Raw genomic sequence first — 25,627 nt, 5'->3', positions numbered from 1 at the left:
AGCAGGCAATTTCAGTACTACGGAACGCTAGAGGGAACAGCCCTTCACCGACAATCCATCCCCTAACTACAACAGGTAACCAAATAAACTCCAAGGATGACGCCGCCTACTGGCGCTGGCTAACAGACACATTAAACAAACAGAAAAATAATTGACCTCCCAAAAAACCCCAAAAGGATAGTACCCAGGAAATCCTCCACCTATTGTCCTGGAATATAGCCAGAGCCAGGAAATGGATGGAAGAAGGCTTGCCCCCCCCCACAATTGGACAGCATGCAACATCATTGCCCACCAAGAAACATGGGCATTGGAGGAGCTACCTCTTGTTGGGTACACTCGCTTCAATATACCAGCAAGGAAAAATTTCCTCTATGGTCGACCAAAAGGGGGTTTATCAGTTTATATTGCGTCGGACATCAAGATTAACTCAGAACAAATAGCCCCTTATGGGCCAAACATGCAATTAATAAAACTATCTATGCCAGGCAGACCAACTCCGACACTACTGGTTAACTTCTATGCACCTCCAAAGGTGAAAGAGAAACAAGCCGCATTGGATCAGCTAGTATCCATAATCAGGGCTACTCGAAACAATAATCCACCCTGGGAAATCATCGTAACAGGTGATTTTAATTCAAATCTAATCTAAACGCCTGAGGACGATGAGATTATAGCAGCTGACAATGAATTTTGGAATGTCAAACCTCAAACTCCGCTGCAAACAGAGCGATTCGATCCAATTGGTCGAAAACTGGTAACAAGCCTGGAATTCCTAGGGCTGCGTTTCCTTAACGGAAGAATCAAAGGTGACAATCCGCCGCAGTACACCCATCTAGGAACCTTGACGGCCTCAAGGCTCAATTACACAGCAGTCTCTCTTCCACTATTGCCATTCGTCCAGCAATTTTCAATAGAATACACCTCAAAAAGTGATCATTCATATCAGCATATTTATTTCAATTTAAAACTGACCAAATATCACAGTTGCAATACAGTGGGAGATAACCTCCCGACTACTAACTTAAAACGACTTAACTGGACAACGGCCAACATCGGTGAGCTGCAGGCAAACGTGCAGAGACTAAAAATAGAGGGCGAGGTAACAACAGGTACCCAAATACAAAAATGGGAGAGCTTTACGGGAAAATAACCAGCAAGTATGTCCGTTCCAAATAAATCACAGCCTCCAACTAACAAAATTCCTCTGCCAAAGAACCTGGCAAAACTCAAAATAGAGATAAGGAGAAACGCCAGAGCATTAAAAAAGACAACTACGTCATCCAAAGACTGGGTCCAAAGACAAAACCTCAAGAAAGAATATAAAAAGAAAATGTGGGAACACAAAAGATCTCTGAAAGATGACTTCTGGGCAAAATTACTCTGCACCGCCAAGAACACCAACTCAAACGCATTTTGGAGGATTATCAACAGCTTAAATCACCCTTCAAATCCAACATCATCCAATGTCCAGGAAGCTGACTGGGTCGCGTTATTAACAGAGAGGTTCGCAGAGATAACACTAGACCAGCCTAACCCAGGAGCAATCCAACAAACTACCAATGAAGTGGCCCAAAAAAGAAAAGGGAATATCACTCCCAGCGGTGGAATTAGAACCTCTTGCATGCAAACATCAAACAATAAGGATGAACGCAGAGAAAATCCATCACCAGACGGGGATCTCTTGGTAACCAGGCTTCACCGTGACGTGGTTAGCCCACGGGAGAAGGACGCAACAAATAAGGTCAAACAAGCACGGTATAGCGAAGAGGACATAAGAAGAATCATAAGGAAGTCACGTGGCAACGGAGCTCCAGGGCCGAATGGGATCCCTCCAATAGTCTACAAAACTGATCCGGACTTTTGGTGCAGGAAATAAAAAAAATTATTTGAAGAGATAAGTGAAAACGAAATACCGTCAAGTTGGCAGGGCTCCATAATCTCACCAATCTTTAAAGGAGGAAACAGAACATCCCCAGCTAATTACAGACTGATCGCCCTCCTAGATGTGGAGGCGAAGTACTTTGCATCCCTCGTACTGGAAGATCTAATAAATTGGTCCGACGACACAAAGAGAATACCGTTGAACCAAACAGGCTTCAGGAAAGGAACTGTGACACTGACAAATATTATGTCTCTCTCAGTGCTAGCCGATAAATATCTTCGAAGAAAACAGCCCCTTCACCTATGTTTCATTGACCTAAAGGCAGCATTCGATAGTGTAGATTGGAACATTTTATGGAGGAAATTGCGCAGTTGGAACATCCCGGATAAAATCCTGAGAGGGATCTTACTCCTTTATTCCAACACTTGGATGGAAGTTAAATTGGGGAATGGAACAGGGCTCTCAAGGAAAATTAATACCAGCAAAGGTCTAAAGCAGGGCTGTGTCCTAGCCCCCCATCTTTTTAACCTTTTTATGGTAGACCTAACATCAAGTCTGAATAAGATCCCATCCCATCCACCTAAACTTGGCTCCTTTCCGCTAACTCATCTATCCTATGCGGACGACGTGGTACTGTTGAACCTAACGAAGATTGGCATCCAAAGGTTATTAACAGGGCTGGCAGAATTCATAACAAACAACAACCTGGAGATAAACACAACAAAAACAAAAACAATGCTCATCACCAGGCGGCGGACAGCCAGCACATACATCTACCTGGAGGGAACAAAGCTAGAGGCCGTGTCCAACTTCAAGTACTTGGGCTTCTACTTTGATAATCGACAAAGCCACCAGCAGCAAATGTCGTACATCACTCAGAGATCAAACTCACTCTCATTTGCTTTTAGATCTTTGGCTAAAAAGCTCACGGGGCCATCATATAAACCTCTATTGGCAACAATAAAAGCAAAAGTTCTTCCAACCCTGTCATATGGCAGTGTAGGATTGCATGGGAAAGACGCGGATCTGCTAAACAAAATGCAGACAGCCATCTTCAAATCCACCTTCCAAATACATCAGGGAGCCTCACCAGCTCAGACGAGGTTAGAATTTGGAATAATAAATGAGACACTGGGAAGAAAGTACGCAAGTATTAAGTACTGGTATACACTGAAACAGAACACGTCAGCCTCGGAATTGCACCAAGCACTATGGGAAGAAATAAGATCTGATGTTAAGTCACCATACAATCAGTATCTTGAAAAGGCCATAACAGACTGGAACAAGAAAACTTTGGGAACTCAACCTGCCTTACCCGGCGTTCAAACATGCTATAAACAAGTCGACAAAATTCCACTCCCTCTTATTCGATAAAGCCACATTTAGTACCAGAAAACACGCATGGATGGTCATATCAAACTAAAAAACACTCGTGGCAGCCCCATATCTAACAATCACATTCCCAGCTCACAGAAAACAGAAATTAATGGGACTCCGTTTGGGGAAATTTCCATCGACTATGGACCAACCAATCTGGGTGCACGGCGGACCCAAAATCTGCAGACTATGCGGGAGGAGTAACGAGGACTTCATTCATCTTGTCTGTATCTGCCCGAATCTAGCTCAAGCTCGAAGCGCTCTTTTAAAAAAGTCTATGAACGAGCGGGGCATAAGAACGTGCAGATCTGCAATTATGGCAACCTTGAACCCAGTAGACACGCGATTGAACTGCCTACTACTAAAGTTCCTTGCAGCCCACTCCCAAGCGCTAAAGCACACCCTGGCACCCTGTCCACAAAAGGATAACACAACTGTGGTAGCTCGGGGAGAGAGCTCTCCGGAACTTAAGAGAAAAAAACCAAGAACTTGTGAACTAAGTTAGGCAGACTGTATTTTAATTACACTTTATTCTATTTTAAATAACAAACTCGGTATTAGACTGAGAATGTTTTAGAACATATCAACAGAGATTGCACTTGTATATTAAGAAATTTTAAACACATTAGTCGATTCTTTTAAAATGTATTGTTGTGGTTTTAATTAACTGAAACAATAAAAAAAATGTCACCCCTAAAGTCCCTAATCAATGTGCGAACTTGTTTGGATCAGGGGTATTATACATTATTTTGGCTTATGTCAGAGTCAGGGATACATATAATTATGCCCTCTTCAGTAAAAAAAAACAATACTATAACTTTAGATTAGAGTAAAAAACACACAGTCATACAGTCTTCAATTGTAGGAGTCAGTACCAAATGGAACACTATTGGGAAACTAAATGGGACACATAAAAAATTTATTTCATAAACACATACAGGCAACCCGTCCCAGGATGCTTGTTTCCGGTCCAGGGAGGACCTGGCTTGGCAGTTCGGGCTGGACTGTTCCCATAAGGAACAGGGTCAAGACTGATTTGCAAATGGCTGTGTCCAAACTGGGGTGGTGTGGTGAGCAAAAGAATGATGGCTTAAACCCTGATCCATGTGACTGGGAGTGAATGTTTGCATTGTCCAGCTTTCAGTTCATCAACTGTTACTTTTGGATCTATTTAAACAAGCGGTCGAGATTGTCCCGAAAGTGAAAGCGCAAACAAAGCACATCATACTGCCTCTTATAGGACAAACCCAATAAAGAATATAGTGCTTACAGTGTGAGAACCAAAGTAAAGGGGCCAGTAGCCATGGGAGGAATCAAATAATAATGACGTCACTAAGGAGGGACTAACAGCCTGTGAAGAAATCAGAAGCCAGCATTAAAGAAGGACAAAGACACAGACCAATGAAAAATATGGGCGGGCAGTGGGCGGAGCTTCACTCCCCTACTAAACTACCCCAGATCTTCCCTAGAGCAGCGCTTGCACGCGGACTCTAGGCTCGACCTAAAAAGGACCACATTTAGATAACAACCAATAAGCAGACACCACCCTGTGAAACCTTCCTGAAGGAGCTCTAGTCCCTCAGATTTTCTTATGCACAGTGCGTTGAAAACAAAGTAACTAAGAGTCAAAAGATGAGCTTTCTAAGGGAGGTTGGTGTGTCTCATGTGAATCTTTGAAAGATTCCAATACTGGAGAACTACAATTACAGGTAAGTAACTTATTTTCTTACTCCAGTATTGGAACTTTCATAGATTCACATGCTTGAATCAGAGTAAAGAGCAGTAATTAGCACATTTCGGTATGCAGTAAGAAAAAACTATATACATATGCAAATAGTCAGTAACTATTGTTTGCATATACATAACAGTAAGTAAATACACTTCAAGCGGAATAAAGAAAACATGCTTCAAAATGGATGGTAGGAAGCAAAGAAAGGCTCACCTTCATTGAAACAGATGTCTCAGCACCGTCTGTCCCACTGCAGCATCTCTCATGGCCACAGCATCCAAGCAGTAATGCTTAGTAAATGTGTATGACATCTTCCAGGTTGCTGCTCTACAGATGTCTGATAGGGACACACCAGCAAACAGTGCCAGAGACGTAGACACTGCTCTAGTAGAGGGATCATGGACCTTAGACAGCAGTGGCTGGCCTGCATGTTGTTGGCAGAAGTGGACTGAACTGGAGATCTATCTAAAGATGCTTTGTTTCGGCAGAGGGAAACCTTTCCTAGGTGCACTGTAAGCTACAAACAATTGATTGGGTTTGCAGAAGGATTTGGTTGTCTCCATATAGAACTTTAGGCAGCGTTTCATATCCAAGGAACGAGAAACAGGTTCAGCTGCTGTCTGAGGATTTAGGAAAAAAGATTTTAGCACAATTGGTTAGTTAAGATGAAAGTCCGAGGGGACTTTAGGAAAAAACTTGGGATTGGTTCGTAGAATAACCCTATCGTGATTGAACTGTAAAAATGGTTAATGGATGATGAAAGCATTGAGTTCACCAACTCTCCTTGAAGATGTAAGGGCCAGGAGCAGAGCGATATTCCAGGAATGGAAATTTGTATCAGCTCTACGTATTAGTTCAAAAGGGTGCTTCATAAGCTGTGAAAGCATTGTGTTGAGTTGCCATGTGGGAGGAGGAGTTCTCACAAGTGGAAAGGTCCTAAAGAGTCCTTTAATGAATTGCTTTACTAGTCTGCTAGACCACAAGGATAGGCTATCCGATGATCTCCGAAAACGGGAAATAGCCGCTAAGTGTACTTTGATCGAAGTATGAGCCAAACCTGTATGTGCCAGATGGAGGAGATACAGTAAAATCTCCTCTGGAGATTACCTGAGGGGGTGCACCTTAGCTGATCTAGACCAAATACAGAATATTTTCCACTTTAAAGAAGAGTATGTTTTGTTGGTACTATCCGCTGGAGCTAGAGACAGGATTTCTCTGCATTCCTGTGGGATGTTCAGGTGTTGAAACTCATGAGAATCAGGAGCCCAGCAGATAATCTCAGAGAACCTGTGTCCGGATGTCAAACTTGTCCCTGGTTCATGGTTAAAAGTGATGGAATCGTCTTGAGCGGTACCTGAGGTTGCAGAGACAGAAGATAGACGTTGTGTACCAATGTTGGTGAGGCCACGCTGGCGATATTAAGATGATTCCCAGGGTTCCGCTTTCATCTTGTTTAGCACCCTTGGAAGGAGAGGAATGGGAGAAAAAGAATAGGCAAATACGTTGGACCATGCCATTGAAAAAGCATTACCCCAGGATCCCTGTTGGGGATGTCAGCTTGCGAAGTACTGGCATTTGGCTCAGTCGCAAGTCTGTCTATAACTGGCTTGCCCCAGCAAAAGAAAATTTGATCAAGAGTTCTTTGATTCAACTTCCATTCATGGCAGTTTGTAATCTGCTCAGCGAATACGCTATGGTTTTTTGCTTCCCTGGTACATATTCCGCTGTCAGAGATATTTTGTGTTGAATTGCCTAGCTCCAAATCAGTTGAGCTTCTTGAAAAAGGCAAAGATATTGAGTTCCTCCTTGCTTGCTTAAGTAGTGCATTGTCCTAGTATTGTCGGTTCTGAAAAAGCACAGAGGAATTCTTTATTCTGGGCAAAAAAGCTTATAGAGAAAGGAAAAATGCTCTTAGTTCTAGAAGATTTATATGTAGGTTCCGTTGAAATGGCGGCCATTTGCTACCAAACCGAAGTTCCTGTGGAAGGCTCCCCAGCCTTCCAGGGAAGCATCCATAGGCTCCAGAAAGGATTGCGGCAGGAATGGTAATCCTTGTGACAAATGACGTGGCTGTGTCCACCAAAGCAGTGAGGTGACCATTTGAGGAGTTACTTGAATTAGGTCGTCAAATGTTCTGTTGACCTGCACCCGTAGGATGTTCAGGGCTTCCTGAAGAGGACGCATGAGCAGGCAGCAGTGAGGGATGAGAAGAATACAGGAAGACATCATGCCCAGGAAAGATTTGTAAAGGTGTACGGAAAGAGACTTTCTTTTTTGTATGCGGTCTGCTGAAGTCAGAAGCTTTTGTTGTCTTTCCAATGTGGGATAAGCCTTTTTGAAAGTAATATCCAGGATGGCTCCTAGAAATATTAGTCGTTCGGAAGGTTGAAGGACTGGTTTCTCCAGATTTAAAGTGAGACTCAATTGACTGAAGAGGCGTAGACAGGCCCTGGTAGATGCTTTTGCGCAGTAGTAGGTTGAACCTTTGACTAGACAGTCATCGAGGTAAGGAAAGATTTGATGGTGATGCTGTCTGAAATATGCTGCTACTGGCGCTAGACATTTTGTAAAAATGCGAGGGGCCGATTTGAGCCCGCAAGGCAACACTCAGTACTGGTAATGACTGCCGGCTACTGAGAATCCGAAAAACCTTTTGTGTTTCTTGTGTGGTATGTGGAAATAGGAGTCTTGAAGGTCTTAGGACGCTATGTAGTCGTTTCCATTAAGAAGTAGCAACACTTCCTGGATGGTGATCATGCAGAATTACTTTCTTGAGGAATTTGTTTAGATTTCTTAAATCTAGGATTTGTCTCCACTTGTTTGCCTTCATGCACACCAAGAACCACCAGGAATAAATTGCTTTTCTCCTTTGGTAAAATATTACGCTTTTCTATCACTCCCTTTTGAATGATGGTGATGATTTCTAGCTTCAAGAGGTGCAAATGCTTGTGAACAAGGGGTTGAGGGGTCAGAGGTGGTGGCTGTATGAATTCCAGAGAATGACCAATTTTACTAGGTCTAAGACCTAACTATCTGTCATAATTTGTTTCCAATTTTGTAGATAGTGGGAAATGTTGCCTCCTACTTTGGAAGGAGGTGAAAAAGTAGCAGCCGGCAGTAGTGCGAGGTCATTGACGCCGGTTAGTTTCCTTCTGTCGTCTTGCTTTCCCTCTGAAGGAAGACTTGTTGTAGGCAGTTCTAGTTGGTTGCGGCTGGACAAATTGTGGTCTGTACTGTTGATAGGAAGAGGTATAAGCTGGATATCGGTACTGTTCAAAGCGCCTGGCTGCTCTCTAAAAGATTATGGAAACCTCCTATGTCTTCTGGAGGTGAATCTGTTTGTGGCAGAGATGGAGATGCTGGTGGCGGAATAATGTAATCGTCCCATTGATCATGTTGTTGCAGTTCATCCTGCGGTATTTCTCCTTCCGCTTGTTCTTCCTCTTCATCAAAGGAAGATAGCTGTTGTACAGGTACCTGCGTTTGAGGAGAAGATGGAGGTTGAGTTTGTACCACAGGAAGTGGTGGAGGTACTGGTGAAGGAGATAACGTTGGCGGAAATCTCGGTCTGTAATCCACTAGCATGGATTGTAGATCTGTAACCACAGTGGAAGGCAAGCATACGTTGGGCAGAGTAGTAAAATTGCTGACCATAATATTCCTGCTCACCAGAGTATTTGTGATACTTTACATTAAGCTCTGACGAACTTTGTGATGCCCCAAAGAGGCTGTCGTCATCAGAATAATCATCATCTACGAGGTGTGCTGGTAACAAGGACTGGACTCTACTTGGAGATGTCAAAGAGGGTGTCAGCTTTTCCTGCTGAAATTTTGGGTGATAGACATTTTCCTGTTTTGGATGCTGGCCTCATTGACGAGGTCATCGATGCAGTCGTTGTCGCCTGAATGCGTGTCTGGATCTTGGAAGAAACCATCGTAGTAGTCAACGAGCCGTCGACGGATGTAAGCAGCGTCGACGATGACAGTGAAACCTCTTCCGGCAATATAGGCGTGGATGATAGAATCGCCGTTGACGATACATCCATCGCAAACGAGGCAGTCGACGACATAATGGGAGAAATAGTCGACGAAAGGACCGTCAACAGCAGGCTCATCGTCGAAGCTGGATTAGCGATCGGCGAAAGACTTGTCGTCATCTTCGTCGTTGGAAGCTTCGGAGACGATGACTTGGAGACCCTGGTGATCTTCACGGGTGACGACAAGGGGACTTGACTTGTCGAGGATGACTTTGTCGATGCGGAGATCGCTGCTGCTGACACTGTAATAGTGGTGACGGAGGTCTTCGATGAGCTGTTCATCGGCGGGGCTGAGGTAGACTTTTTGAAAGCATGTTTAACCTTTACAGGTGGAGAAGAAGGTTCTGAAGCAGATTTCAGAGAGGATTTTTTGACAGAAACTGAACTTTTAGCATTTTGTGGAGAAGGCAACTTGGAAGGTGGGTCCTGCTTTCCAGAATCCTCTTAATACTTTTTGTGCACCTTCTTTGCAGGTTGTTTAAAGAAGTAACCTGGAGAGTCATCCAGTGGTCTTTGAGGTGTTTTAGAGTAGGATCTTGAGGAAACATCACTCTCCTCATCAGAAACAGGGCCATCCCTGTCTTTAAGCATCTATAACCAAAGTAAAATCCTCCCTCACAATCTTTCAAAGTCTTTGAAGAAAAAGTGCGACATACCTTATAGTCCGTAGATTTATGGTCTGGGTATAGACAATAAAGGCAGTCCTTATGGGGATCATCAAAGTGAAGTCTCTTCTTCTTGCAGGTGCCACAGGGCCTATAAAGGCCTTTTTTTTTTTAGGTGTGTCTGACATGGAGGTGTCAGTTATTTCACCTAAAAACCAGATACTGGGATATGGATATGGATATATATATTTATATATATTTATAATAATTCCAAAGGGTTGGGAGGAAAAAGCTGAGCAGAGCTCAGGGGAGACTCCCTAGCACGACGTGCAGTAGAAAATCCAAGGGGCCAGAGCTCCTTTCAGGAAGCTTCCACATGGTGGTGTCAGCCGATTGATTATTTTCTAAATGTGGTCCTTTTTTTAAATAAGGACTTGGATATGTTACTAAATAATGAGACCTTAAGCCTTTGAGTCCTACATCTAGTGTGACATTACTTTTTCGAACTATATCGGGGACTCCCATCTCAACAACGGGAAACGGGGAATGATTCAAGCATGTGAATCTATGAAAGTTCCAATATGGAGCAATGTTTTTGACAGTTCCTGCCCCCTTTGTCTTCTCAGTGCAACTCCAGAAGGTGGATGACAGTTAGGTAAAGAGCCTTGAGACATTATTGTGCTCCTGTTTTGGGTGCTTACACTGGAGCCAGTCTCGTCACCATTGAAAAATAATGTGTCTGCTCTACAGAGGAAAACACATAGCTATGAAATAAGAGTCACTATGAATTCACTCCTGGACATTAAGATTTGTATTTATTAAGTTTTAGATAGCGCAAACTTGATCCCGAAGGATATCAGAACGCATTACAATTTGAGGCAAATGTTGTGAGAAGTTGGCCTGATATGTGATGTCCACTATTCTAGTGGGCACCTTGCACCAATCCAAACAACCCTTATGGTGATGGTTGTAAAGTAAACCTTATAGACCAGCTATCCTATTGGTAGCATGGACAAAGCTGTCTTAGGCTAAAACTTCAGAGAGCATGTAAAGCCAGCTGTTTTACCATATGTAACCCCCTGAATACCAAATGACAGGACACAACACAGGTTATATATAAAATATATATGTATTTATTACTAACAACCCCTCTGGACTCTTTAGGAGGTCAGAGGCAAAGCACATAACAAGTTACTTAATTATCATACAATAAGTTGCACAAAATACAGTCGAGTCCTAGGGGCGTTGCAAACAATATACTAAAATAGTGGTATAAGAACCACGTCACGAACAGGGAGTAGGCCTAGGGCCTAGGAAATCGCTGGGGCTACACTGGACTACCAAAGGTTAGGAAGTAGGAGGCCCACGGGATGCGTGTGCAGTGTCTAAACACACACGCGAGTTACCATAGGTTTACCATGGGAACGTAAAAGATAGAAACTAGTTGATTTAGGAAACTTCCGGATGGACTAGGAGAAAGCTACTGAAAACTAGGAGACTTGAATAGTCAATACCCACAGGAGCACCGGAGTACTCGCGTTACCTCACCCACAGGAGCCTGGTGCATAGGTGTCAAGTTGTGTCAGGTTTCGTCGCTGAATCCTATGGAGACCTGTAAAAAGATGCTGCAGACGACCAGGAGGAAGATGTCCGGTTGGATCCAAGGGTAGATCGAGGATGAAGAGTACCTGAAAGCAGAGGGGACAGAGTCTGGGTCACTAGCCAGTGACCAGGAAGGAACCAGGCGATGTCGGGTGCGATCAGGTGAAGATGCAAAGCTTGTCTCTGCAGCCACGTGTACCAGGAGGCGTCGGCGACAACCAGGAGCTGGATACGGACTGTCCCACGTAGGATCTCGCTGTCGGCGGTGTCGGCTTCCGGATCGGAGTCAACAGGCCTCGGCAAATGCAACCCACGCAGGAATCGAAGATGGGCTTCTGTTCAGACCAGCAAGGTCTGGGGGAAGCAGGAGCAAGCCTGGAGGAACCAGGCAAGCGGTGTAAGTTCAAGGGTTCGCCTTCACAGAGGCCACTAGCCAACGGGCAAGTGACCGGAAAGGCGCGTCGAGCACAAAAACACAAGCAGGCCCCACACGGCACTCGGTGAGTGTGGAGGGCTGTGCGTCGGTGCAAAAGGTGCTCGGGGCTGGGGCTTCTCAATCCCCAATGCACAACTTCGAGGGTGCCTCAGAAGCTGCGCAATTAGCAATAAGCAGATTTTCCAAGATGTCTGGTCCCACGTCTCTCGACGCCTCCACGGGTCTCAGCTCTGCTGTGGCTGTGGATCGGGGTCAGAGAAGTCTGGAAGTCCATTTCCTGTCTGGCTCTGTGCTCGGGCGGGAGCGTCGACAAAGCAAACCGGCAAGTCGATGTAGGTGCCTGTTTGCACAGGGTGGTCACTCCTTGGCCACAAGGGAGATTCTTCAGTCTTCTAGTTGCAGTAGAATGTCGAAGGTCCAGAGTTTCGTTTCAAATTTCAGTTCAGGATAAATCTAAAGTCTCTAGACCCAGCTCCTACCTTTATACTAATCAAAGGGGCTGGATGACCTGCTAGGTCCCTCCTATGGGTGGGAGCAGGGAAGGGGGTGGTTACACCCCTTTCCCTTTGTCCAGTTTCGCGCCAGAGCTGGGGCTGGAGTGCCCCAGAAACTGGTTTGAACCGGGCTTTGCATGGAGCACCTTGGTGCCCCAGGCAGTGTCTCATTTTATTCAGCCCTTCCTGCCCCAATACACTAAGGCCTGTCTGGGGTGGTGCTAGCACCTCCTAAGGCAGGAAATCTATTGTCCAAGCCTCCCTCGCTGGAAGGACTCCCAGCAGCAGGAGGTCAGACTTGTGTCTGTGGCAGCAGCATCCATTTTGTGATGCTGAGGCTCTGGTTAACTTTAACCGGGATTAACAGGAACAACATGTCTTCTCCCTCTAGAAGGGTGAAATGCTACCCCCAGAACTGGCGAGGGGGTAGTATTCCAAAGCGTATGACACCTTACACGACATGTTTTGATAGAGCCAAACCAAAGTTAGCAATAACCGCGAGGATTATAATGCACTTAAGAGTATATGGTATGGCAATACCCTGGAACAGCTATAAGGACATGGTTCCGAAAGCTGCAGACAGGCTCAGCTCACGCTAGAGCCTCATCTCACATAAAACCGAGCACTCTGCCTTCAGGATTGTTAAGGCCTGCCATAGGAGTGACTTATAGGTATATATGTGTTTGTATATAAGGTTAGATATAGGAATACTATATCTAAGCAAGGGGTGATTACACAACCTTGCCCCAGCTGAGTGATCAGCCAGTTGTGTCAATTTGGATGGCCAGCCAGGGGTGGCACAATACATGCTGCAGCCCCTTGTAGGCCCTGGATGCACCTATGCCCTGGGTACCTATGGGACACTATACAGGGGCTCACAAAAGTGATCCAACATCCAATTAGAGATGTACCTAAAGTACATGGAGTCCATTTTACAGTGAGAGCAGATAGCCTGGGGCCCTGATTAGCAGTACCCCAGGCCAACTAAGTCGAAAACCAGCTAAACACCAGGCAAAAAGTTGGGGGTAACCATAGTCAGATATCCATCCTCCTACAAAGGTAACAAATCAGAAGATTAATCTAACATTGGGAATCTAATGGGCATTGAATCAAGAATGATATCAACATACACTGTCTGGAAAATGCGTAAAAAAGTGAGATCCAAACTATCCCCACTTGGTTCCAATTCCTAGATCTTAATTGTCCAAGGAAACGAGTGCTACAGAGAATAATCTAAGGCCTGAAAAGATCCTGGGCGGAAATCTTGATAGCTGGTCCTCCAGAAGTGACAAGCCATCACCTGAAGTCTGTGCATCTTGCTTGAGAGCTAAGGTTCTACATGTGGACTAGGCTATAAAGAGATGGCACAGAGTGTCTGATCATGCAGGAAGAGAATACCAAAGGAAAAGACAAGCCCATGAGACAGAGTATTGGGACAGCGCCGAAGAAATAGCCAGACCTGGGGAGTGTAACCGGTGCCAATCAGTCTGGAGAGGATTTCTTAGGCTCCATAGAACTTCCCATACCAAGTGAAGTGAGCAAAATTATCATCCACCACCAGTATGTGTCAGCCAGAGCCACAGTAATTTACCTGTCCTCTGCCAGAGGAAGCAGAACTGGTACTGACTTTGTCACAACATCAAGCTTTACAATTAAAGAGCCAAGACTGCTCTGGGAGAGAGTTCCTATTGGCAAGGGGACCTTGGGGTGTTAGACCTGCACTGCTCCCACCCAGAGCCACCTTACTAAAGCACCAAAGCGGAAAGTCTGAACAGTAAGAGTTGTCACAATGCACTGCTGGGAGAAGAATTACTCATCCATGCTCAAGGTGCCAGCTGCAATATGCTTGTGTGTTATGTAATCCATTGGGACAGAAGCACCCTAAAGGACCTTAGTAATGAGACGTATACAGACTGGCCTATAAGTTTCAGAACCAGAGAAGCTACTTGCACAATATTACAGTGAGCTCACACCTGTTCCAGATTCATAACTGAATATTAATATGTGTTTAGAACTCCATAGCACCGATAGATTCAAGTAGCTAAATGTTGAAATGTGATTTACAAAGAAAAGCACTGCGCTGGACAGTACTTATTGTGTCCGAGCAACACCACCTTCCCTCAGAATACCTCCCTCAAAGTACCTTGAGATTCCAGTGCGATAACGGTATATTTGGCACCCAGACTGCAGTTCTGTAGTAGGTCAGGCCCCGGGACATCGGTGGAAAAGGCCCCCACACCAGAGTTTGAGGTCCAGTAATACCAGCTTGCTTGTGGACCCAAAAGAGGTATGTCACCTAGCCACAACTTTTTCACATTGGATTATAAACTGCTCCATGATTTTTAACTCTCCTTTAGGCAGTTATAGTCTGAAAACTGCTATGCTACAAGCATCTGATGCCTTACCTATAATGTGGGTCAGTGTACTGAAGTTAACTGCTTCTGATAAGGTTAACCATCATCTTTTCTCTTAGAAACCCCAGTGCTTACAAAACATCACACTAGGTCTGACTTTCCAAGTCTGTTCTCTAAAAATGTGGCACTCTCCCATGTCAGAAGTTTGTATGCAATACTCCTGCAATGTTTTTGAGAACTATCTGAAAAGATACCATGAGAAAGAAAATATATTTATTTCAACGTGAACGTATCCCATAAACTACATTTACTTGCCATAATTCGTCTACGTTTGAGTCCCTGCTGAACATCTTACATTTGAGTCAACATTCTTGAGGTAATATTTAACATCATACATATGACTGATCTCAGAATACAGATAAATGTGAATATGTGTTCAAACTAAAATAGACACAGGAATGTACAATTTGTAAATGTGCCTTCACCGTTACTCTGTAAGGCCCTTTCATACCACCTGTGTTGCAGTCAAATAAAACTAAACAAATAAAAAAAACGAAACAACAATTAAACCACATTTATGAGAAGCTGAATTGGTAATATTTACACAAAGATAGCTTGGTCAAATCTATTCTCAGGCCCAGATAAACCAGAACTTCCAGAAAGGAGGGTGTTATTTACAGAGACAATAAAATAAAGGGCTATATTGGTTTAAGAAAACAAATACATAAGTCAAAGGATTGATCAGGTTATATTTTCCAGTGATTTCAATGGTTATTATGAATGATTATTGTAATATTTATAAAATGTTTGAAAATTCAAATAATGTAGTATCATTATTTTTATCACTTTTTAATCATCATCAAACTTTATTTCGGACTGTAGGGCCATAAAAGCACAAATAAAAATACAATATATCACATACAGCTCGTAGAGAATATTCACTGGGCTACATAAGAACAGATAGTACATTAATAAAATAAAATTCGGGGAGGAGGAGCTACGTCAGCAAACTAGATGGCTGCTTAGGCTCCCAGCTCCACCGACCTCCGTACCCCGCCGCAATATTCTGTACATTATCCTGATTTTACGCCTAGCCTCTGTGTACATGAACTGTCCAGCACTCCGATGGAGAAATCCGGGAACTTTTATCGGCTGGTTTGACGAAGTTACGTCGAGTTGAAGATTGTGGCCTGCTCCGGCAGTGAAGCCGGGGCCTAGAGTACTTTCACAGCCGGGCTGCAGTGCAACAACATCGGCCGGGAGACCCAGGCTGGGTCCGGTCAATCGGAGTGGAGGCTTTGTTTAAACCCGAATTTGGCGGCGATCGTTTCTATTGCTCAGCATTGATGGAGGAGTGACTGCTTGCTGTTGGCTGCGGGTGGGGGTCCCCGTCCTGCGGACCCGGTCCCGCCGGGGTTCGGTGGGTCGGGGTCTCTGGCCTGCGGCCTTAACCGGATTGACCGTGGCTGCGAACAAAGATTGGTCGCCCTCCGCATTTGCACGTTTGTGATCCTGTTTGTCCCCCCTGAGGATGCCGGATTCACCCCGGGAGGTGATCGTGATTGGTGTCGGGTGTGAGATAATGGATCGCACGATGCTAGAGCCGTCGCTGAGGTCAATATTGGCAGAAATTAGGGCGTTTCATACACATGTGGATGTCTTATTGTGCAAATTGGACACGCGCCTATCTGAGATGCTCCTGGTGGAACCGGACCCGGCCTTACTGTTGGAACAGCAATCTGCAGCCATTCAAACCACGACCATTTTGACTCCATGCGAGAACCCCGAGAGGAAGCAAGTATTGATACCATCGGATGGTGCCCTGGAGAAAGGTGTTCCCGAGGTCGTCAGTGTATTTTCGAACCTTCCACCATTATCGACTTTGGCGGTATCGAAAGGCATTCCCCTCCCGGAGACTTTTGTTCTTGACTTTCCATTCCTTTTGTGGTCTTCTTCTCCTTTTTTGGTGACTTTACGACTCCTGGGCAAGATACGGTGGGACTGTCCATCTAGGAGAGAGAGCTCTTCTTCGTCTGAAGTTCTTGTGGACTCACTGCCTACGAGTCGCCATGGATTGATTCTTGATGACTCCCTTTTCTTCTATTGCTCCTTTGTGTGTCTTTGGGTCTCTCTGGGGGGGGTTCGTGTGCTGATTCGGAAGGGCCAAGGTTAAGATCAACTAGGTCGGGATGGATATGAGTGGCTCTTACGGGTGTTCGATCTGCAACTGTTTGATCTAAAAGGCTAGGCGGTGTCTTACGGTACCCCCAAATTTTTTCTGTAAGTGTTGTCATACGTTGGTCTTTTAGTGATAGGGTGTGTCAGTTTCTGGCGGGGGGACTAAAGGGGCTGGGAGCCCAAACGGATAAGCCCCCCCCCCCTCCACTCATTTTCCTACTTTTAGGGTTTTAGTTATTAGGGGCGATAGGCACGCTGCTAGTGGGGTTAGGCTGTAGCCATTTGCAGGGGTGCAGGGTGGGGGGCTGGAAAGGGTTTTTTATTTTGCCCTTTTTTTTTATTTCTATGGCCTTTTTCTTCCTTCTCTTTCTCTTTCTTAAAGGATCAGTATGGCTTGTGAATCATTCGGATTCTTATGGTGTACTTGTGTTTAGTGCCTATGCTTTTTATGATATCCTGATTCCCGGGTGGGCAGGCCCTGAGAACTGGCGCTCAACATTGAATGTATATTGTGTTGTCGTTTGCATCCACCTATATGCTTTGGCGCCAGTGTCCCATTATAACGGTTCTTACGTGCATATCCTGTTTCTTGCCCTGTCCCCCGTGTTATTTGTTTGATTGTATGGCACCCGATCCTTTCTTGAATAATATAAAATGGAGCCTCTGTCTCATCCTCGGACTCAGTTGCGCATTCTAATACAAGTTATATCCTGAATCGCTGCCGGACCTCAGGGTTGTCGGCTGATGAGCTGTGTCGTACTGTGATCTTACTTTTGTTTGCCGGCCGGCCCCTGCGGTTGTAGGCCCATGCTTGTATTTATATTGAATGCTACAATAAAGGTTTTTCAACAAAAAAATAAATAAATAAATAAAATAAAATTCCAATCTGGTTTTTGATTGGAGAGATCAGCTCCCCTTCTCGCTAGCCTTACCACAATTATAAAAGGAAAAGTGTGGGAAGTCTAGTGAGAAGGGGAGTCGATCTCACAATCAAATATCAGACTGGAATCTTATTTTACTTATTAATGCTAAAGCAATTCACTTTAAAAAAAAGAACGGAAAGGTTAAAAGAAATCTCAAACTTTTATATACCTTGTGAATTCCGATACATTGCCTGGGGAAGATAAATTAATGCTGGTCTCCTCTTGCCTACTGCTGTTCAGGTCTAAAAAAGAAGAAAAAACACAGTAAGGAAAAAGTTCCAACATCGTTCATTTCCCAGCTTCAACGAGATACAGACTATCCAAAATAAAAACACCAAATCAATAAAAAGCAAATTTTTTCTTCACAAATAGTTTCCTTAACTTCTGGCAGATTTTCTCATTCTATACCGATTTCCTTAACTTAATGAACAAGTTACTTACCTTCAGTAACAATATATATGTAAGAAACATTAGTAGTGATAGATTCCTTACCATAGAATTACCCCCAGACGTAAGACCGGATCCGGAACATTTTCGTCCGCAGTACCCCTGCGAGCTGGAAGGTGGCATCGCACGGCTCCGCAACCGTCGTTGGCATCGTGGTCGCCGTGATGACGTCGCGGCAGCTTCTTAGATGCCGCCCTCGCTCACTGACGTCAGTTCTGTACACGACTTTCCGCGCCAGGAACGCAGAGGTATGCAAGATACTGACCACTGGTGCCTTGAAACTACGGCCCTGAAAGGGATGACCTTAACCCTAGAATTCAGTTCCGAGAACGGGGAGGATGGATGGGGTGGTAAGGAATCCATCACTACTAATGTTTCTTACAGATATATTGTTACCGAAGGTAAGTAACTTGTTCATCTGAAAGAAACACATACTGATAGATTCCTTACCATAGAATAGATACACCAGCAATATCAACCCCGGTGTTGGGTCTGCGAACCAAGATCACACCAGGAAGTCCCGGAGAATAGAATGGCCAGAGAAGCCGTCTCTCTGTACTTGTCTGTCTAGGCAATATTGCTTAGTAAAAGTGTGAAGCGAGGCCCACGTAGCTGCCTGACAGATTTCTTGCAGGGGGACACCACGTCCCAGTGCTGTAGTGGGTGCCGTCGCACTGGTGGAATGGGCGCGCAGCCCCATCCGAAGCTCCTTCTTAGCCAGAGAATAACAGGCTTTAATACACAAGACGACTGATCGGGAAATAGTCCGCTTGTGTACGGCCCGACCTTTCTTTGCGCCAACTTAGCCAACAAAGAGCTGTTCATCCACCCGGAACTGTTGTGTGCGGTTCAAGTAAAATGAGAGCGCATGTTTTAGGTCAAGATGGTGGTGCCTCTCTTCCTCTCTAGAAGGATGCAGAGGTGGAAAGAAGGTGGGCAAAGTGATAGTTTGCCCGATGTGAAAAGCAGAGACAACTTTTGGCAAAACGGATGGAGGGGTTCTGAGCACAACCTTGTCCGGATGGACAGATAGAAAAGGAGGTTTACAAGAAAGAGCCTGGAGCTCACTCACTCTCCAAGCAGAAGTGATGGCAACCAGGAAAGCAGTGTTTAGAATCAAGAGACGCAGAGGACAATTGTGAAGAGGCTCAAAGGGAGCGCACATTAAATATGTGAGAACTAGATTCATGTCCCACTGTGGCATCACAAAAGGAATAGGAGGGAAAAGGTGAGTAATGCCTTTGAAGAATCTATTTACAACAGGGGACTTTAAGAGAGAGGGCTGATCAGGGAGCCTGAGAAAGGCCGAAATAGCAGAAAGGCAGCCCTTGATAGTGCCCAGAGCAGAGCCCTCTGGGAAGAAAGAAGAAACCAATGGACTTCTGAAAGAGGGGCAGGTATGGGATCCACAGCCTTTGCTGTGCACCATGCCACAGATTTGTTCCACCTGCAGGCATATACCAACTTAGTGGAGGGATGCCTGGCCACCAGAACAACATAACAAACTTCAGGAACTAAGTCAAAAGGAATCAACTGCCGCCGCTCAATCTCACGCAAGGAGGTGGAGACTGGACAGGTTTGGATGGAGGACCTGCGATAGAAGATCCTCCCGAAGAGGCAGTCGGCTCGGGGGATCGATGGTCATACGGAGTAGCTCGGGATACAATTCTGTTTAAGCCCAGTCCGGAGCCATAAGAATAACTTGGGCCCGGTCGTGCCTGATCTTCTTCAGCACTCTGGGTAGAAGTAGTATAAGCGGAAAGGCATACAACAGACCGCAACTCCACTCGCGATGAAAAGCGTAGCCCAGCGAGTGCCGCCTTGGAAATTCCAATGCGCATAATTGCTGACATTGCGCGTTCTCTTCGGTGGCGAATAGATCTAACCAAAGCTCTCCCCACTGTTGAAAGTGACCTTACGCCACGTCCGAGTTAAGACGCAATTTGTGATCCATCATACACCTGTGGCTGAGTTCGTCCGCCCTGGCGTTCAGTGAACCTGCCAGGTGTTGAAGCACCAGGGAAATGCCCTGATGTTCCAGCCATGTCCAGAGGCGCAGAGCCTCTTGACATAGGGTCCACGACCCTACCCCGCCCAGTTTGTTGCAGTACCACATGGCGGTGGTGATGTCCGGGAACACCTAAACTACTGTTCCCCGAACAGAGGGAAGGAATGCCTTCAGTGCAAGTCAGATCGCCCGAAGCTCCAGAAGGTTGATATGGTGCCGGGACTCCGCCGGAGACCAGAGGCCTCTGATCTCCGCCCCTCCCATGAGGCCGCCCCATCCCAGGAGGAACGAATCCGTCATCACTGTATGCTCCGGTTGTGGAAGGGACAGGGATCTGCCATTGACTCAATGCCGGTTTGTAAGCCACCACTGCAACTGTCTTGCAGTGCCCTCCGAGATCTGGGAGGATTCGGACAGGTTCCGCAGGATGCAGGAGGCCATGAGGTCCAGCAGCCTCAGGGTCAGCCTTACCGAAACCAAGGATAGAGGCCGAAAGATCGGAATCATAGCCTGAATATCATGGACTCGCCGTTCGGGAGGATAGACCCGAAAGAGCATCGTATCCAGAACCACTACGATGAAGAGGAGCTTCTGAGAGGGAATCAGGTGCGACTTCAGCACATTGATGAAGAATCCCAGCAAATGCAGGAGGCCACCCGTGGTCTGGAGGTGGGAGAAAACGACTGCCTGGGGCGATCCCGCCTTCAACAGCCAGTCGTCGAGATAGGGGAAGAATGGAACCCCTGATCTGCGCAGATGAGCTGCGACCACTGTCATCACTTTCGTAAACACCAGAGGTATAAGTCACCCCTATAGCAGGCCTTAACAATCCTGAAGGCAGGGTGCTGTTTCTTTTGTGAGAGGTGCCCCTGCATGAGCAGAGCCCCTCTGCAGCCTTCGGAGACCTTTCTCCCGGGTTGTCTGTGACTCAGCTGGACATATAGGTAAAGGTGCATTATAACCTTGCGGTAAATGCTATCTCGAAAACGGCTGCATAGAAACATATTGTGTTTGGTATCAAACACCTAGGAATCATACCTCTACACCAGTAACTGGTGTGGGAGGTATGATTCCACCCTTCAGAAGAGAGGTCACTGGTCTAACCGGTGCCAGCCTTCTCGACCCGGACAACACAAAATGGATGCTGCTGACCAGAGACACATTTCTGCCCGCCTGCTGCTGAGCCAAGCTTGAGCAGAGGAAGGCAGCACAATTGGCATCCTATCACAGGGAGGTGTGACCACCTCCCAGACAGGATTTCGTGTATTGGGGCTGTTATGTTATGTTATGTTATGTTATTTAAAATTTGTAAAGCGCACATACGCCCAAAAGCTTCTTGGCGCTGAAGAGAGGATAAAAAAACATAACAGAGGAATATCAAGAAGAGTCGCTATTTCAAATAGGCCTGTATGAAAAGAAAAGTCTTGAATGCCTTCCTAAAGGCAAGGAGGTCCCTACTCTGTCTCAGAATCAAAGGGAGGGAGTTCCACAAGGAAGCAGCTAAAAAATGGAAACAGCTACCTCCCTGTCGTTTTTTCTTAAATCGGGGAACCTCAAGTAGATCTTTATGAGCTGATCTCAAACTACGTAAGGGACTGTATCTCCCGATGAGTTGTCTGATAAACATTGGGCCCTTGCCCTGCAAGGCCTTGAAGATAATACAACCAGCCTTAAATGTGGCTCTCTGTGCCACAGGCAGCCAATGTAAATTCTCTAATCCTGGTCTAATTGATTCCCATTTAGGTACCTTGCAGATCAGTCTGGCAGCTTGATTTTGCAGGTATTGCAGTCTTCTGAGTTGACCAATCGGTAAACCCAGATAAAGACTGTTTGAAAAATCAATGTGGGAAAGGACTAGAGCGTTGACAACCTGAATTAAGGCCGAATCAGTCAGGAGATGTGCAATTTTTCTAATTTTCCTCAGTTGGAAAAAACCAGAGGACACTACAGTTCCAATCTGAGATTTTAAGGTGAGGTCCTCATTAATGGTCACTCCCAAGCTCTTTACTGTATGGGATTTTTTTGGAGGAGAACCCATGTCAGAAGGCCAGAAGTGTGAACTCCAACTAAGCTCGCTCTTCCCAGGCAAGATCAGTTCAGTTTTCCCTGGATTTAACTTAAGATGGTTTAGGGACATCCAACTCTGAATAAAAATCATGGTAGCGTTGAAGTTCTCTGCAGCATTGGTTGAGTTTAATACAAAAACCAGCTGCAGATCATCTGCATAATTATATACAGTAACTTTATGCTCTCTCAAAGAGAACAAAAGAGGCCGCATATATAAATTAAATATTAAAGGGGACAAGGAAGATCCTTGAGGGACCCCACAGAGGGAATTATTTTTGGGGGGCTGTAAAAGATCCTAGCCGAACAGACTGGGTGCGTTCGGATATAAAAGATTTAAGCCAGGCCAATGCTGAATCTCGGAGGCCGGCCTGTTCGACACGGTTGACCAGAATGGTATAGTCAACCGTGTCGAACGCTGCAGACAGATCCAGAAGCACCAAGGCTTGATGTTAGTCTTTGTCGGCATTAGACCTTAAGGTGTTCTGAACGGCCAATATTACTGCCTCGGTGGAATGACCAGGCCGAAAGCCTGCCTGGTTAGGTTGTAAATAACCAGAGTCTTCCACGAAATTTGAGAGGCTATTGGTGACATGAGCCTCCAAGATCTTAGATAAATAGGGCAAGAGTGATATAGGCCGATAGTTAGAAAGGTCTGACGGATCAATACCTAATTTTTTTGTGAGGGGAATCAATAGGGCCTGCTTGAAGCTGTTTGGGACTATCCCCGATGTAAGAGAATTGTTAAGCAATGAGATCATGCTGTCCGGAATTGCCCGGCCAATTTCTCTCATTATGTGAGGGGGGCAGACATCCTCAGGAGATCCTGATTTGACTCTGGTCAGTAAGTCTAAAAATTATTATTATTTTTTTTTTTTTTGGGTGGGCTGGGTGGGTACACTCCAAGAGTGCCTGAAAGTCTGCACTGGGGGCACACTTGGTGTCCCTGTGCATATTTAGCTCATTGGCTCCTGCTCTGGCAAGATACTGGACGAAGGACATGGGTGTAAATACCCCTCTGTCCTGACCCACCCCTAGGAGGGTCCCCTGAATCTGTCCAACACTCTCCAGTGGGTACAAAAGGGCTTACCTGGCTGTAAGACTTTAGACTTTACATGGACAAGATTCTACAAGAAGAAACCACGGACCTTCGACCATCTTGACACCTTGGACTTCGCTGGACCTCGACTTCGTCCCCCCCGTCCATCCTAAGCTTAGTTTGTACCTTTGCTCCATAGAGGCTCCGTGCAGGACCTGTGGGGCACTTAAGACAACTGAAGAATCCCCTTTGAGTGAAGGAGTCACTCCCCTGCATTTGCAGGCATTAAACCGCAATTGACCGGTCTGCTGCTCCTGAGCTCCTGCGAACTCCAAAGATTTCATCAACACAGGAGGTGGGTTTCCGAAGGTCTCCGAGGTCGATCTGTCCTCTCACCAAGTTTGAGGCCAGCATCCCTCGTGGGGACTGCATAACCCGAACCCCTGCGCACTGCGTCCATTTGCAGTAGCATATTCTTGTTGGTAATTCCCGAGCTTGTGCATTGGACTCCATGTAGTCCTGACCCTGAGCAGTATTTGCACCAAAGAACTCCGGCCTCCTCGCACCGGATGCTTTGTCGGGTGGCACTTTGCAATCTTGCCCGAGATCCCCTTGTGACTCCTGGTCATTCGGCCTTTGCGTCCTCCTGAGGGTCATCTTGATTTCTCATGGGCTTTCCTGGATGCTCCAGACGTGCCCCGACTCCCCATTGCTTGGTGAGTCTCCTGGACCTTGTAGGTCCACACCGTAACCTACTCGACCATCCTGCATGGGTTGCTTTTGCCAAGGCTCGTTGGTGCTCCCGCCGGACACCGACCCCTCAGCACTCGACATCCTTCTTGGGACAGCTCACCTCCGGCTCCTGGTTGTCCTCTACATCTCCTGGTCCTGGACCCAGGTTTGGATTCCACCTGACCTTTTTCACCTTCACAGCAGCAGTACTTCTTCACAGCCTTCCATTTAGAACAAAAAGAGCTTCCGAAGCCAGTTCAGACCTATGCACCGACTCCCCTTGGATAGGTAACTCGGGTACTACGGTATCCAAGAGTGCGGTGGCTTTTCAAACTCTTAAGTTCCAAAGGGTTCACTCGAAGTCCTCCTTGAAGGGTCCTTAAACCTTAAAAGTGTAACCGCGACTTTCCCACAGAATTGTACGGAGCCCGCAGTCATGTTCCCACACTCATCCCGGCCTCTGTGGGGTCCCTGTCTACTCACCATGGGTGGTTCCTTGGGGTCCTAGAGATTCTACGTGCTCTAGACCTTGTTTTGATCTCAGTTGTGACTGTTATACCACTATTTTAGTATATGGTTTGGTCTCCCCCTGGAGCCCACTGTGTATTGTGCTACTTACAACTGTTCTATTGATCTCGTATTGTGAGCTTTGTGTTCTGTCCTCGTGTAGAGGATAGTAGAGAGTGTTATATTAATAAACACATTTTTATATAACTACTGTGTAGTTCTCCTTCATTTAGTCATTCAGAAGGTGATATTCTGGTATAACAAGCTGCTTTACATTACTTCAAGATTAAGCCTGAAGGCTGCTCTCCACAGCTACCACTAGGATAGCTTTCTAAAGGTTATCCTTGACCTCATACATCATAAAGTTCGTTTGGACTGGTGCAAGGTGCCCACTTTAATTAGTGGACAGCATATACCAGGCCAACTTCTCACAACCTTGATGAAGGAGATGGAAGCAGAGAAGGTCTGGGAGTAAAACGGTCATCCTAGGATGAGTTGTGACCAACCTCAACCGAAAATGTATGCAAGCGCCTCAAAATGACCAGAGAGGAGCACACAGAAACAGCACACATACAGGAGACCAGCGTCTGGGTGGGCATTGGCAGCTCCCTGGAGGGGATTTTGGGTAGAAGGGATGGGTGTCATCCTGCAGCCCATGCAGGAGGAATGGGTGTGATGGCTTGGCACTGAGCACACTGAAATGGGTGACAGAGGCACTGTACCCGTCCCTCCCTGCTTTTTAGAAAGCTGATAAGGATTTGAAGTAAAGGCTGGGAAGCAACGTATATACAGTGGATGAGGCACGGGTGCCATATGCTACAGTGGGGGGGGGGCTATATGTGGGCCCATAGCCAAAAAGTGAGAGACAGCCACCCTGAAAATACTTGTGGACCTGGGAGATCTTGAGATAGTGGCAGAAGTATGTTGGTGCAGAGAATAAAGTGAAAATGTGAAGTCTTTAAGAGGACTTTTTGTTTAGGCATGGATAGACTGCCTCATCTACTGGCTTTGTCAAGATTGCTTCAGGGATCACTAAACACTTCTAATGTGGAGTCCATGTGGCTGACCAAGGAGATTCTAAAAATGACCTAGTGATAGGGGTTGTCTCCAAGCCAATGAGAGGGAACAGCTTAAACCAGATTGGCGTTACAGGACACAATCGGAGATTCCTAAATTGGGAGGGACACTGAAAACTATTTGATATCAGAAGGAC

General features: G+C 45.8%; 1 protein-coding gene across 7 annotated transcripts in view; it reads right to left on the bottom strand.

Annotated features, from left to right (window-relative positions):
* Window positions 1–25,627, bottom strand: part of CENPT (centromere protein T) — a 1,192,572-nt gene that overhangs the window by 782,737 nt on the left and 384,208 nt on the right. For all 7 annotated transcript variants that reach the window (XR_013603874.1, XM_078671348.1, XM_078671349.1 and 4 more), the window contains exon 7: window positions 17,787–17,859. Coding sequence is in view for 6 of the 7 variants with exons in the window: in XM_078671348.1 (XP_078527474.1) it covers window positions 17,787–17,859 (73 nt within the window). In the remaining variant the exon portion in view is untranslated. The remainder of the gene's footprint in view (window positions 1–17,786; window positions 17,860–25,627) is intronic.

This window comes from Lissotriton helveticus, chromosome 12 (assembly GCF_964261635.1).
Source record: "Lissotriton helveticus chromosome 12, aLisHel1.1, whole genome shotgun sequence".
Taxonomy (NCBI): domain Eukaryota; kingdom Metazoa; phylum Chordata; class Amphibia; order Caudata; family Salamandridae; genus Lissotriton; species Lissotriton helveticus.
The sequence above is the reverse complement of the archived record's forward strand: the minus strand, read 5'-3'. Positions and strand labels throughout refer to the sequence as shown.